The sequence below is a fragment of the Nyctereutes procyonoides genome, unplaced genomic scaffold, assembly GCF_905146905.1.
Source record: "Nyctereutes procyonoides isolate TBG_1078 unplaced genomic scaffold, NYPRO_anot_genome, whole genome shotgun sequence".
Lineage (NCBI taxonomy): Eukaryota > Metazoa > Chordata > Mammalia > Carnivora > Canidae > Nyctereutes > Nyctereutes procyonoides.
The window spans coordinates 77,569,203-77,584,416 of NW_026575126.1; the positions used below are offsets into that span (position 1 = coordinate 77,569,203).

The following is a 15,214-nucleotide window of genomic DNA, read 5'->3' on the forward strand; positions in this document are numbered from 1 at the left end:
GGATGAAGCCAAGGGCCAAATTCCTCAGTGAATTTGTCTGTAGGGGAAGAGATGTGGAAGCCAAAGGGATGTGAGGAAAAAGCTGTTTGGAGAATTATAGGAGGAGAACGAAGGGCTTCCAGGCAAAAGGAAGGGCATAAGCACAGCACAGAGGCATGCAGGAACATGGGGTGTTCAGGTCCCAGGGCCAGGAATAGGTCAGATCATGACAAACAATGTTAGGGGGGTTGGATCTGCCCTGGAAGAGATGGGGACCTGCCCATTCCTCCTACTCATCTCCTGTATTCATAACTTTGGGGATTCTGTAGACTCATTTTGGATCCCTCCTCTACCTGCCTTCATTCCTTTGGTGACCTCATCCATTCTTAAGGCTGACAACTCCCAGGTTTACAACTCCAGGCTCATGTATTTCTACAAGGCTGAAAACTTGGAGGTGGAGGTGGGAGTGGGTGGAGACCCCCGCCAGGGTCTGGTTTTCAGGTTCAGAAGTATGCAAATTGTTTCATTAGTTTTCTATCCTCCTCTCTCCCCGTTAGACAGTAGAAAATAAATGTATTAAAGCTGAAGGGTGGGATCCCTGGGTGGCACAGTGGTCTGGCGCCTGCCTTTGGCCCAGGGCGCGATCCCGGAGACCCGGGATCGAATCCCACGTCGGGCTCCCGGTGCATGGAGCCTGCTTCTCCCTCTGCCTGTGTCTCTGCCTCTCTCTCTCTCTCTGTGACTATCATAAATAGAAAAAATAAAGCTGAAGGGTAAATGAAAAATAAATTTATTAGTTTATAGGGGCCAAAAGACCTTTACTTTTTTTTTTTGCCTGCTTGTTTTAAAAACACATTTATTGGTTTGAATCTGATTCTAAGAATAATGCATATTTACTACAGAAAACTTCAGAAACTCAGAAAGTATGAAAAACAAAATGCAAATCCTCTATAACACCAGCAACACTTCACATCTGTATTTGTGTGGATATGATCTTAACAATATTGAGATCATCCTGTACCTACTTTTGCATCCTATTCTTGTTTTTATATCGTAAGCATTTGAGCTTCTAGAATATATTTTATTTTTAGTATCCTAGTAACTCTGTTGCCAGTTTTAAAATCCATTATCAGAAGGTTGCTTTCCTCCTGAGTTTAAGATCAGAGAAAAAAAAGAAAGGGTAATAGTCTTAAACATCAGGTAAACATCCGAACAATTTTACGCAGATCAGGTTCCGGGACCCTAAGTCCCCTCCTCGCCTCTTCAGGGCCGCGCCACGCCAAGGGGGAGGAGCGGGGCTCGGGCGGCCGCAGGTGGAGGCCCAGGGTCAAGGCTACGACCGCGAGGCGGAGGCCGGCAGGCTCCGCGGGGGCATCGCCCGGGTCACCGCGTGCCCCCCCATTCCCGGGGCCGGGGCCCCGCCCCCGCCCCCGGCTCCCGCCCCCCCCCGGCGGGCGCGCGGTCCGAGTCTCCCGCGCAGAGCAGCGGGAGCGGCGCGGAGCCAGGGCCTTCGGGCTCCCGGGACCCCGCAGGGGACCCTGCGGCCGCCGGCTTCCTCCGGCCCGCGCTCCCGCCTTCAACCAAGATGGCGCGGGCGGCGTCAGGCGGGGCACGTGACCCTGCGGCCGCCCCCGCCCCGCGCCCGCGCCGCCCCGCCCCGCCCCGCGCCGCCCCGCCCCGCCCCGCGCCGCCCCGCCCCGCCCCGCGCCGCCCCGCGCCGCGCCGCCCCGCCCCGCGCCGCCCCGCCCCGCGCCGCCCCGCGCCGCCCCGCCCCGCCCCGCCCCGCGCCGCCCCGCGCCGCCCCGCGCCGCCCCGCCCCCGCCTCGGTGCCCTGCTGCTGGCGGGGCGGCGGGCCGCGAGTCGGGGCCAGGCGCGGCCGCGAGGGAAGCATGCCTCGGGGGCCGGCGGGGGCCTGGGTAGCGCTCTGCCCGCTGCTTTGGACCTGCGGGCTGGCGCTGGAGGGCGGGATGCTGTACCCCCGGGAGAGCCCGTCGCGGGAGCGCAAGGACCTCGGCGGCCTCTGGAGCTTCCGCGCCGACCTCTCCGACAGCCGGCGCCAGGGCTTCGAGCAGCAGTGGTACCGGGCGCCGCTGCGCGAGGTGCGGGCCCCGCGGGGCGAGGGCGGGCCGCAGGAGCCTCGGACGGCCGGGCCGGCGGGGAGCGAGCGGAACGGGGAGGAGCCAGCGTGCGGGAGCCGGCCCCGACGGTTGTTGGCGGGGGCCGGGGGCACGGGGGGCACACGGGGGGCACGGGGGGCACGGGGGACCCGATCCCAGGGCCCCCGACGGGACGGGGCCTGGCGCCCAGGCAGCCCAGGACGGCTCCCAGGCCCCCCTCTGACTTTGGTGCAGGCCGCTGGTCCGGGCCCCTCGTGGATCCTCTTTTCTCCGTGTCTGCCGCCGGTTCACGGGGGCAGGGAGGATGGAAGGCTGCGTGCTGGCGTGGTGCCCTGCTCAGTGTCCCCTGCAGAGCAGCCCCCACACGTCGCCTTCCTCCCTGGGGCTGTCAGTTAATCATCTTCCTCTTCTGGCTGTCCGCCACCGTTCCCCTTGCCTTGGGCAGGGTTGTGGCCTGGCCCCACAGACTGCCCTGAGAGAGAACTGCACCCCCCCCCCCCAAGCCCTGGACACAGATCATCCTTGCAGTGGATTTCTTGTCATCAAGTCATGCATCCATTCAGCCAACACTTACTGAATCTTTGCAAGTCTCATTTCAGCGTGTCAGGAAGTCTTCCCCTGGCTGTTTGCAGGCTCCCTGAGCTGTCTGTCCTGTTCGTGCCTAGCCCTCTGCCTGAGGTGGTCAGGGTTTCCCTGCCAGGCTCAGGTCGGTGCAGTCCTGCCAGCTTGTCCTAGGTGGTATCCCATATGGCCCCCAAAAGGGCCCCCCTGACCCCTCCACATTCTTCACAGAGCTGATCACCTGACAGCAAAGACCTTGTTCACAGTTTTATTCCTGGGACCTAGAAGAGTGTTGTAGGTGCTCACTGCACACTGTTGATTGAATGAGTGTCCAGTGTCTACTTCGTGGAGTCACGAGGGGGGATGGCCTGGGATCCCAGGGCCTGGGGGAAGTCGTCTTGTCCAGCCTCCTTTGTGCAGGCAGGATGGCGGGGGATCCTGGCCCCTGGGGGACGGCTTGCCTGTGTCTTCGGTGATCCGGCCCTGATCCCAGGCCTTCTTTCCTCAGTCGGGCCCCACCCTGGACATGCCAGTTCCGTCCAGCTTCAATGATGTGGGCCAGGATAGGCAGCTGCGCAGCTTTGTCGGCTGGGTGTGGTACGAGCGGGAGGCCACCCTGCCCCAGCGATGGAGCCAGGACCCGGGCACGAGAGTGGTGCTGAGGATCGGCAGCGCCCACTACTATGCCATCGTGGTCAGTACAGCGAGCATCAGGCAGGGCAGGTGGTCGGGTCTGCCTCGGGGTGTCTGGTTCACAGGGGTCACCTGACAAGCCTGCTCCCACGGCGGATGGGGGCCACGCTCAGGCCCCACACTGGGGTTAGTGGCCTGGTTCGGGAGCCGGTGGCCTGATTTATTCTCCCAGCGCTCACTTCCCCCGTCCCTGAGCCAGGCGGCAGCTGACAGGACTCCCCGCCCCCACGTAGCGTCCATCTGGGTAAGGGTGCCTAAGGTGGCTGGCACTGACTTGCCGTTCCCTCCCCATGTCTCCTTGTGTCTGCAGTGGGTGAATGGGGTCCATGTGGCAGAGCACGAGGGGGGTCACCTCCCCTTCGAAGCTGACATCAGCAAGCTGGTCCAGAGCGGGCCCCTGTCCTCCTGCCGTATTACCCTTGCCATCAACAACACGCTCACCCCCCACACTCTGCCGCCAGGGACCATCGTCTACAAGACGGACACTTCCAAGTGAGCAGCACTCTGCTCCCCTGCCGCCCCCCGCCCACTGGGCTTCCTACTAGGGGCCGGGTAGCCTTAGCAGAAGTGAGGCCCTGGCTCTGGGAGGTCAGGGAGACATGTGAGCTGAGGCTGAAGGACAGAGCAAGGCCCCAGCTGGGCATTGTTCTGCCATCCCAGGTACCCCAAGGGTTACTTCGTCCAGAACACATACTTTGACTTCTTCAACTACGCGGGCCTGCATCGCCCTGTGCTCCTCTACACCACACCTACTACCTACATCGACGACATCACCGTCACCACCGGCGTGGACCAAGACACTGGTGAGGGTGCCTGGCATGAACTTTGCTCAGCCAGGCTCCAGGGAGCTCTGCTCCCTGTTTAGAAAAATCCTTGAGGAGAGAGGCTCTCCCAGCATCTCTTCAGCCTCAGGCTTCCCATCCACCTGAGCAGATCTGGAATCCAGCCTGTCTGCACTGGCATGGGCAGCAGACATCATCCATCTGGTCTGACCTCATTTTGTGAGCAAATGAAGCCCAAGGAAAAGTGGGGCTTGCCTAAAATCATAGCTTTGGGCGAACAGCTCGGGATCCAGGAGAATCCCTGTCTCTTTCCACCGTGTTGCCCTCCCTTAAGCCTCCCGCAGTGCAGACTGAGATCCAGAAATAAACAGTTGTTGGCTGTGTACTCAGTGGTCGCCGCAGGGAGCTCTCCTCTTCATGACCCAGGTTGTGTCTGTCCTTCTCTCTTTTGTCTTGATCTTTCTCGTCTTTTGCAGGGCTGGTGGATTACCAGATTTTTGTCCAGGGCAGTGAACACTTCCAGCTGGAAGTGTATCTTCTGGATGAGGAAGGCAAGGTCGTGGCCCAGGGGATAGGGGGCCGGGGCCGGCTGCAGGTGCCCAATGCCCACCTCTGGTGGCCGTACCTGATGCATGAGCACCCCGCCTACCTGTACTCGTTGGAGGTAATGGTGGTTAGGATGGGGGCTACAGAAGGCCTTTGGCCCCTACCCCACAGCCTTGGCTTCTGGGGGGGCGGTGCAGGACAGAGGGTCAGGCACATGTGGTCCTCTGAGCTTCCTGGTCAATTGGATTGAAGTGTTCCAATCAATCAATTGATTGATTTTCCCCAATCCTTGGTGGGGAGGCCCAGTTTCAAAGAGCAGGCACCAGGGAGCAGGTACCTCCTTACTGGTGGCAGAAGCCGGTGATTTCTGCTTGCGGTCCCAGACGTGGGTCACTGCAGTTTACTAGGGGGCCTGTGTGGACTCAGGCCCGCATGGACACCTCACACCTGGTGCTTTGCCTTCGCAGGTGAGGCTGACTGCGCAGATGGCCACTGGGCCTGTGTCGGACTTCTACACTCTCCCCGTGGGGATTCGCACCGTGGCCGTCACAGAGCGCCAGTTCCTCATCAACGGGAAACCTTTCTATTTCCATGGGGTCAACAAACATGAGGATGCCGATGTGAGTTGTAGCCGCTGGGTCGCTGTGAGGGCTGTTCCTCACCATCGCCTTCTCTGTGGCCCCTGAAGCAATCGGGGGTGACTCAGAGCAGCCCAGCAAAGTGCAGGAAACCACTGCCTGATGGGGCTTGTGCTTGGGCCCGAGAGACGGCTGAGGGGGTGAGCCTTGCATGGCCTCGCTCTAGAAGGAAGTGCACCAGGATGGGGGCCGGGGGCTCACTCTGCCATGCACTCCCCTAGATCCGAGGGAAGGGCTTCGACTGGCCGCTGCTGGTGAAGGACTTCAACCTGTTGCGCTGGCTGGGCGCCAATGCCTTCCGCACCAGCCACTACCCCTACGCGGAGGAGGTGATGCAGCTCTGCGACCGCTATGGGATCGTGGTCATCGATGAGAGCCCTGGTGTGGGCATCATGCTGGTGTGAGTGCCCCCCTCCTGGTGTGCCCAGCCTGCCCCAGGCAGCGGGCCCTGACTTGCTGCTCTTCCTCCCTGTGCTGCAGCCAGAGCTACAGCAATGTGTCCCTGCAGCACCATCTGGAGGTGATGGGGGAGCTGGTGCGTCGGGATAAGAATCACCCATCTGTAGTCATGTGGTCTGTAGCCAATGAGCCCACTTCCTTCCTGAAGCCTGCTGCTTACTACTTCAAGTGAGTCCCCTGAGGGGGCCCTGGGCCAAGGCAGGGATGAGAGGTCAGTCCCGGGGCGAGGCAGGGTGGGGGCAGGTGAGTGCCTTGGGAGGCAGCCTGGCTCCTAGCCTGACTGGGTGTGCCTCTGCACACAGCCCATTCAGGGGATGAGTACCACCTACCACTTTGTGATTTCAACCTGGGCGAGACCCATTGTCCCCTTTTCACACTTGAAATGAAATCTGGACATAACTTGTACACAGACTCAGACATATAACTTCAGGTTACAAAAAGGTAGCCTGTGACACAAGGGACTGTCATTTATTTATCTTGTTTTTTTTTAATTAAAAAATTATATTCGTTTATTCATGAGGGACAGAGAGAGAGAGAGAGAGAGAGAGAGAGAGAGGCAGAGACACAGGCAGAGGGAGAAGCAGGCTCCATGCAGGGAGCCCGACATGGGACTCGATCCCAGGACACTGGGATCGTGACCTGAGCTGAAGGCAGACGCTCAACCGCTGAGCCACCCAGATGCCTAGGACAGATGTTCATTTATAAAATAATATGTGAACATATGGGTCTGACTCCCCAGAAGACCCAGTGAGGGGGCCAGATGCTGGCACCTGGATGTGGAGTCACCGTGAAAGCACAGCTACAGTTGCCGACAGTGGGGGCACCGTGTTGGTGACTGTTAACCGCTGGCCGCGCTGCCTTCACTGCCATGTGTTTCTAAGATGGTGTCTCTGGGTAAAGGTCTAAACAAAACAGTTACACTCTTCTCTCATTTTATGTTGTCTCCATTCCTGGGAAATTTAGTGTATGTTAAAGGTACAAAAAAACCCCACTTTGAGATGCTTTGGAATCATCTGTAAAGAGGAGTTAGGTTTTATAAAACTGGACTTTCTAGGCACATGATTCTTTTTTTTTTTCAATAAATTTGTTTTTTATTGGTGTTCAATTTGCCAACATACAGAATAACACCCAGTGCTCATCCCGTCAAGTGCCCCCCTCAGTGCCTGTCACCCAGTCACCCCTACCCCCGCCCACCACCCTTTCCACCACGCCTTCCACCACCCCCAGTTCATTTCCCAGAGTTAAGAGTCTTTCATGTTCTGTCTCCCTTTCTGATACTTCCCACACATTTCTTCTCCCTTCCCTTATATTCCCTTTCACTATTATTCATATTCCCCAAATGAATGAGACCATACACTGTTTGTCCTTCTCCGATTGACTTACTTCACTCAGCATAATACCCTCCAGTTCCATCCACATTGAAGCAAATGGTGGGTATTTGTCTTTTCTAATGGCTGAGGAATATTCCATTGTATACATAAACCACATCTTCTTTATCCATTCATCTTTCGCTGGACACCGGGGCTCCTTCCACAGTTTGGCTATTGCGGACATTGCTGCTAGAAACATCGGGGTGCAGGTGTCCCGGCGTTTCATTGCATCTGAATCTTTGGGGTAAATCCCCAGCAGTGCAATTGCTGGGTCGTAGGGCAGGTCTATTTTTAACTCTTTGAGGAACCTCCACACAGTTTTCCAGATTGGCTGCACCAGTTCACATTCCCACCAACAGTGTAAGAGGGTTCCTCTTTCTCCACATCCTCTCCAACATTTGTGGTTTCCTGCCTTGTTAATTTTCCCCATTCTCACTGGGGTGAGGTGGTATCTCATTGTGGTTTGGATCTGTATTTCCCTGATGGCAAGTGATGCGGAGCATTTTCTCATGTGCATGTTGGCCATGTCTATGTCTTCCTCTTAGACACACAATTCTTAACAGGGTTCTCAGTGATGTGCATATTCTAACTATTCTAAAGTTCCATCATTGGACAGGATGAGTCTGTCCAAAGTTCATGGTCTCATTCACTAAATACTTCCCCCCCAGGCATGGCAGTGGACAGAACCCCACTTAGGGGCAGCATTGGGAGGGTTTACTACCTCTGGTGGGCCTTGCTTCCTTGGTGTTCTCACAATTATGCAGTGGTCCCAGCCTGCAGAGCGTGATGACTTCACTTGCTGTGGGGCCAGCAGGGGGCATCCCCGGCACGGGGCTCTGTGGGCTGAGCTGTGGGTAGGAGATGTGGGGCTCTGGGCAGTGGGCCCACTTGGGCAAAGGAGAGCTCTGAGCACGCCGCCCAGAGCCTTGGGGTGTGGGCTGTGCTGAGGTGGGGGGGCGCTGGTGTGAGGTGGGGCAGCAAGGAGCGCTGGGCCCAGGGTTCGGGGAGGTGTGGGCGATGGAGGGCACCCTTGCTGGGGCAGCAGGAGGCGGGCAGGGGCCTGAGGAGCCAGCGAGGCTTTGCAGCGTCCCAGTGCCCCAAGGGCTGTTTCTCTTTAGTATGGCTTTGGGACTCGAGGCTAGGCTTGGGGAGAGCGGCGGAGTGAGGAGAGTCAAGAAGAAGGAAGCTGGCTGTGGGGGCGAGGAAGAGGGATGCGGGCTTGACCAGTGAGTGGGGTGACCGGCACCGCGTGCCTCTGATGGGTCCCCAGGTTGAGTCCTGAGCACAGGCTGGGCCCTCTGTCCGAAGCCTCTCCTGGAAGTCCCTCCTTGGTGAGCGCCACTCAGCATAGCTGTCGTTTCTTCAGAGTCTGGGGCTGGCTTGCCAATGTCCTGCCTCTCAGAGCTCTGCTCCCCTTCCTGGTCCTCCCACCACCTGTAATGGGCTTGGAGCCTTTCCCTGTGCAAACTGTGTGAGGCTGCAGAGGTCGAGGTGTCCCCCGTGCACACCTGCCTCCTCGCACGCACCCCCTGCTTGGTAACTTAGTATCCGTCGGGGCCACTAGCTTTCTTGGAGGGTCAGCATGCCGTTTGGGGCAGCACCCAGCCCGGGACCCCAGTGCCGGGGACCTGCATGCCTTGCGAGGGTGGCCCACTCTCTGGGGGGTGGGATTGGGGGAGGGAGAAAGAAAGATGCTGGGCAGTGTGAGCTAAGGTGAGGACGTGTTTGCTCACCTAAAGTCCTCCTCAAGGTGGGGAGGGGAGCAGGGCTTGGGATGGTTGATGGAGGGGGAGGGAGGGAGGGAGGGAGGACGGACGGCTGTGGGAGGACCCTGCCCACACTGACCAGGCCTTGTCTTCTGCCTTCCGCCAACAGGACACTGATTGCTCACACCAAGGCCTTGGACCCCTCCCGGCCTGTGACCTTTGTGACCAATTCCAACTATGAAGCAGACCTGGGGGTGAGCCTGGGGTTCTCCACACCACTTCTCTTCCCCCACTTGTCCCTTCACCTTCCGTGATGCTTGCTAACATGGGCTGCAGGGACGAGCCTGGAGCGACTGGCCCCAGCGCTTTCCTGGACGGTGTTCAGGTGAAGGGTCGCTGGCTGCTTGTTGGACAGGTGGACTGGCTTCCTAACCCAAGGAGGCTGGCACAGCGAGGCTGGCACAGCGAGGTCTCATGGGTGCTCCTCCGTTTAGGAGAGCTTAGCGTTGTCACTGTCCAGCATCCCTTAAACCTGCCTGGTTGTCAGAACCACAAAGGAAGCTCCTGAAGGTACGGATGCCTGGATTCTGAGCTGATGCTGGTTCAGTAAGGCCTCGGTGGCACCCTGCATTTTTACAAGGCTCCGCAGCGATTCCCGCCGTCACCTGGCTGTGGGAACACGGGCTGGGCGGATGGAGGGCAGCTGGCCTGGCTGTGCCGCCCACACCCCCGCCCCAGTGCGGCAGCCCCTTGGACTGTGTGTTGTGTTGTACTGAAGCTGGACAACACGGGAGCCAGGAAACGCTGCTTCAGGAGGGAGCAGCAGGCTGCTCCATAAGAGAACGTGACGCAAGAGGAGCCAACACCACGGGGAGAATGCAGGGGAAAATGCTCTGCGAGTATGAATAGGGAGCCCTTGCCACAGAGTGCCCGGAGGCCTGCAGCCCCTCAGAGAAGCATGAAAACTGTGGCCAAACACTGTTCCTGGAGCACAGGCGACGCCTCCTTGGGTCCTGGCCCCCCAGCCCGGGTGCCCAGGAAGCCGGGCCCGTGCCCCCAAGGCAGGAGGTGCCCTCATCTGGGGCATGTGGCCACCCATAGGCGTTGTGTTGCTGTTGCCGCCCTCTGCCACCGCCCGTCTGATACCAAGGGGCTCACTTGCCCAGGAAAGTCACGGCCTGGCCGGCCCAGGGAGGCCCTGGAGGTTGGCATTTGTGCGGGCGATTAGGCGGGACAGGGCAGCTGGCTGCCTGGTGTTGGCTGCTGTGTCCCCAAGCACCGTCCAAGTAGACACCAGCTCTGCCTCCCGCCAGGAGGGAGTGTGCGGCCCCCTGCGGCCCCCAGCACCAGCTCAGCTAAGATGGTGCTTAGCCAAGATGTTTGCCAGGAGAAAGACCGCACGTGTCCTTTAGTGGGGCACCTTTTCCCAGGCCAGGTGAGGGAGGGCTAGTGTGACAGGCCATAGAGAGAGAAGCCCTCCAGGGTACAGGCGCACCAGGTCCACAGCATCAGCCACAGTCACAGACCTGCCTCTGCCTGCTGCACGGGTAGGGGGGGGTGTGGTGTACACCCCCTGCCACCTGCGCCATAGGAAGAGCCCCCGAGTGTGGGAGCCCTGGTGCTCTCCTCCAGCCTTCTGGCCCATGAACAGGTGTAATGCTCTCCTCCTAGGCGCCGTATGTGGATGTCATCTGTGTCAACAGTTACTACTCTTGGTATCACGACTATGGGCACATGGAGGTGATTCAGCTGCAGCTGGCCACCGAGTTTGAGAACTGGTATAGGACCTACCAGAAACCAATAATCCAGAGCGAGTACGGGGCAGAGACGATTGCAGGCTTCCACCAGGTAAGCAGTGAACAGCGGTGCCACTCATTTTCCCAGGCCAGACAGGGCTCCCCCATTGCTCACTGTGCTCCTTGGGTGCACACCCCCCGGTCCTCCAGGGTTCAGGCCTCGGTCCTGTCTCCAGAGAGCCTCCCACCAACTGCCCGAGTGGCCTCCTGAGCAAATCCAAACCTTGGAAGCCCCTCACTGGCTTCCCGTGGCCCCACACGAAGGCCCCGGCCCCTGGCCAGGGCGCTGAGGTCTCTGCCCACCCTAGGTCCTCCTCTTCCTCCTCTGCCTTCCCTCCTGGTCACTGGGTGGTTCTCACTGCTCGTGGGCTGCTGCTCTGCTGGGGGCATTCCTTCGGCCTGGAATACCCCTGCTGGTACCACATCTGCCACCTGTAATGGTGGACTCGACTCTGCTCCAGTCTCTGCTCAGGTGTCCCCCCTTTGGGGAGGTTTACCCACTTGCCCCAGGCCTGCTCAGCCTCTGTCTCAGCCCTTCTCACTGGATTCTGTCATCATTTCTTTGACTCTCTTCTTGGCAAGACTGTGGTTTCAGGAGAACTACTGAATCCTGTTTATCCTTGCTTCCCAAGCCCTCAGCAGTGTCCGCACTCAGTGGGTGCCAAATAATATTAAGGAAATGAATGAAATCTCAGAGCAAATTTTAATCACTAGAGTTTTTCACACCCTCCTCTCTTTTTATTTCCTCACCAAAGATACGATACTTTATCTTGTGGGGATTTTTTTCCCTGTGGATTCTTACACCACAGCAAGCCCCTCATCGCTTCTCCCCCCCATGTCACACACCTGTCACAAGTACCAGATTCCTTGTTGACACACAATGTATTTTTCCTTGGTGCTCCTGTTCATACCCTTAAATTCATCTTGCTTACACAGAATGCCACTTTTACAGACTGCTAGAGTAGGGGGAGATAGCGTATGAGAACATCAGTTCTTCATCTTTGAGAAGGTGGCCAACTCTGAATCTTGAAGAGGCTCAGGCTAGATCTAGTGCTGACTGCATCATTTGCGTTGATGAATTTTTCTGCAGTGTTCAGAAGGTTAGCCACTAGCTACATGTGGCTACTGAGGACTTGAAATGTGGCTAAATCGACTGACTGAGTCGATTTAGCTTAATTCAGTCTTTATTTTAAATAGCCAGGTGTGGCTAGTATTAGGCCATGCAGGGTTGTTCCCAGTAAAAACAAAGTAAGAAAATCTACATATGGCCCTGCCCTCAAATTCAGCTTTGGAACCAGAACAAAACATGGCTCAGCTGTACTATGACCTTACCAGTGCATCTGATATAACATTGTAATCCTTCTCATTGCAACAGAAAATCAAAGCTTGCAGGGTTTTGTTCTCCTGTAAAATAACTGAGATGCTGCATCCTTGAACACTGAAGATGTGAGTGCCCCCAGATTCCCATGGGACATCTGAATGATCGTTACATTGAAGTGTGCACCACACGTAGGAGCTCTTTACCAAATCCTGAACAAGTCCACAGACATGGCCTCTGCTCTCATGAGGACCCTCTCCTGGAACTGGGAGCTTGGCTGCCTTCCGGGGAGCTGTGTGGGGTGCGTCTCAGCCCCCTGCTAACCAATCTGCCGCTCCCCTTCACTACACCTACAGCTTGAGTCTGTCTGGAGGGTAGAACCAGCAGGGGCAGGGACACACTGACCTTCCCTGCTTATCACTTCATGGCCAAAACCTCTACGGAAGCACATACTAAGTCATTATTTGGGGAATGGATAGATGTGCTAAATAGCTGCTTCCCCAGACCAGATACAGATAGATATGAGGTGAGTTCAGTGAGTCACGCTAGTTCTCAAATTATGCGCTGGCAGCTACTTAAAACTTGAGGTTTAGTTTTATTATTCGAAGGCTTATTTTTACTTCCACTGTCACTCAGCTTGAAGGCTGTCCTGGTCTTAAATAGGGACAGAAGAGTAAGGTAAAGAAAATACCAAGTCCTGTTGCTAAAGCAGTTGCTAATTCAGGTTGTTCACAGAAAATCTCTTTCCTTTCCTCTGGGCCACATCACAGCCTGGCTGTCCACCAGTGCCAGCGGTCCTGGGTCACTACAGCCCACTGTGGGCATGGCTATTCTGGTCACCATCACATGGGTCTTTATTTTTATCTGACGTTTACAGTTCTACAAGTTCTGCCTCTTTTTTTTTTTTTTTTGTTCTGCCTCTTAAATTGTCCATTTGCTTTGAACCGTAGGATCCACCTCTGATGTTCAGTGAGGAGTACCAGAAAGGTCTGCTCGAGCAGTATCACTTGGTGCTGGATCAGAAACGTAAAGAATATGTGGTTGGAGAGCTCATCTGGAATTTTGCTGATTTTATGACTGACCAGTGTAAGTGGCAGTTTGGTTTACAGAATGTACCATTTCTCATTTTTTCAGGTTGGCCTTTAGTTCAGGACATTTGGTTGTAAGAACAGTGGAAACGAGCGGGGAAGCTCTAATCAATGTAGGTGACGGGAGAATTTCTTAGGAGAACCAAGTGGTGTCTAGCAAGCAGAAGTCACTTGCCTGCTTCCCAAATCATTTTATGGTAAAAAAGTAAACGGTAGAACCTCTTCTCTTGAGGCAAAAATGACCCACTTACCTTTGTCGCTTTCACAACAGTGTGAGAAAAAAGTGGACCTTGAATTGGATTTACTTGTGAGATACACTTGTTATGCCAGAGTAGCATACTCAGCATACTGAGCCCGGGAAACTTAGGGTATTTCAGTATGGTTTACATCATCCACTTGTAAAAGGCAGGTTTACCAAGCACAAGTAAGTGTCAAAGTGTTTTGAATGTGGGAGGGTCTGAAGTCTGCATTCTTTCTGAAGTGGGGAGAGGTGAGGGCCACTTCAGTTAGGTTCCAAATGAATGTATCTCATTTTTTCCTGTTCCTGTAGGTATTGCTAGTTTTCTGATACACCATAAACTTAGCATAGCAATTTGGGGAGGTGAGGAAGGATTTGGTAGTAGTGGACATTAGAGCATAACACTTACAAGGAAAGACAGGCCTTTAGAACGTGAAAGTTGAATTAAAAATTAGAATGGAGAGGAGGGAGGTAAAGAGAAAAAGGAATGAGAACACAAGCCTCTCCGTTTGGTAGACGGGATCCATGGCTTCTGCAGCCTAGTTTCGTGAATGGGTGTGTCGGCTCCGTGTACAAGAAATGAGCTGTGTGAGTGGACGGATTACCTAACTTTTATGAGCCTGTAAGTGGGGATGCGGCACCGTGCAGGTTGAAGTAGGAATTTATTTGATAAAGCGCTTGGCACGGTGCCTGGCATTTGCTTACAGGGAAAGCCCTTCCCACTTGCCCCAGACTGTGGGTTCTCTGGTGGAGGGAAGGTGCACAGCGAGCCGCAGCCAGGCCCGCCCTCCCAGGGCTCCGGCTCCCACTGGGAGATTTGTCTTTTCAGAAAAGCCCAAGTCTTTCTGGGGTAACTGCCTCAGCCTCCGGCCCCTGACCAGGCAGCTGGGGACTCGTGCCTAAAACCTCGTGTCGCAGATAAAAGAAAAATAATTTGGGGTGTTTTCCCCGTGACAGACCAAAGAACCCATTAGGGAGCTGAGGTTTGGGGGGAGGAGCCGTATTTCAATCTGTACGCGGCCATCCTGCAGCCGCCTCTGCAGGCTGCTTCTGCCCGGCCCATCGAGGTGCCTGAGCCTCCTTTCCCTCCATTTCCAGCACCACAGAGAGCAGTAGGGAACAGAAAGGGCATCTTCACTCGCCAGAGACAACCCAAAGCGGCGGCCTTCCTTTTGCGAGAGAGGTACTGGAAACTTGCCAATGAAACCGGGCACCACCGGTCTGCGGCCAAGTCCCAGTGTTTGGAAAACAGCCCGTTCGCCCTCTGAAGCCTCTGTCTGCCCCGGAGGGGAAGGGACGACGTCCACGGACCCCATGGACCGCGTGTGGCCGCCTGGGACGTTCCTGCCTGCAGCCTGTACTGATTCACTGGAAGGGAATCTTAGAGGTGGAAATAAAGGCTTTTGTTGTGTGTGAATAAAGAGTCATCTTAGAAGTGACCGTCCATCTGTTGAATAATCTGTGCGGCTGGAAAGCATCCGGAACTGTGTTTAGGTGTCAGGCTGCTACCCCAGACCCGTGTGCTCGCTGTGGAGCCCCTTCCACACTCACACCACAGTCAGGGCTGCCGGTCACCGACGGTGCTGCTGCAGCAAAGCGGGAGGAAAAGAGAACTGCTCGTGGGCTCCACAGGGGAGCTCCAGGGGAGCTCCAGGCCCACGGCATAGACAGAAGGTGCTGTTGCAGGTCTGCATACCAGGTCCCACAAAGCTAAGCTGACAAATGAGAAGACAGGAGCTGGGGAATGTCAGAGGCTACCTGTTCTTCCAGACATTAGTCCCACCTCAGCCACAGTCTAGTCTTGACAGAGAGGGACAGAAGGGCGTTAAACTACAGTGACTGTGATGGGATCTTTTGTACCTCTGGGTGGTGGCACCTGCCCTGCTCCTAGGGGATGGTCCTCCTCTCCCACGGGCTCCAGTA

The 15,214-nt window shown here is 56.2% G+C and overlaps 1 protein-coding gene across 2 annotated transcripts; it reads left to right on the forward strand.

Annotated features, from left to right (window-relative positions):
- The first annotated feature begins 1,812 nt into the window (after positions 1 to 1,812).
- Positions 1,813 to 14,730, forward strand: GUSB (glucuronidase beta). Of its 2 annotated transcripts, XM_055340938.1 has the most exons (12): positions 1,813 to 2,078; positions 3,166 to 3,351; positions 3,661 to 3,842; positions 4,011 to 4,153; positions 4,609 to 4,796; positions 5,146 to 5,298; positions 5,538 to 5,716; positions 5,797 to 5,943; positions 9,021 to 9,105; positions 10,523 to 10,699; positions 12,916 to 13,051; positions 14,390 to 14,730. In XM_055340938.1, the coding sequence occupies exons 1-12, from the start codon at positions 1,869 to 1,871 to the stop codon at positions 14,557 to 14,559; spliced, it is 1,956 nt and encodes a 651-aa protein (XP_055196913.1). In that variant the 5' UTR covers positions 1,813 to 1,868; the 3' UTR covers positions 14,560 to 14,730. The 2 variants fall into 2 exon arrangements, with proteins under 2 accessions (XP_055196913.1, XP_055196915.1); XM_055340940.1 differs by lacking the exons at positions 1,813 to 2,078; positions 3,661 to 3,842; positions 4,011 to 4,153 and having other exon boundaries at positions 3,285 to 3,351.
- Positions 14,731 to 15,214: the final 484 nt, after the last annotated feature.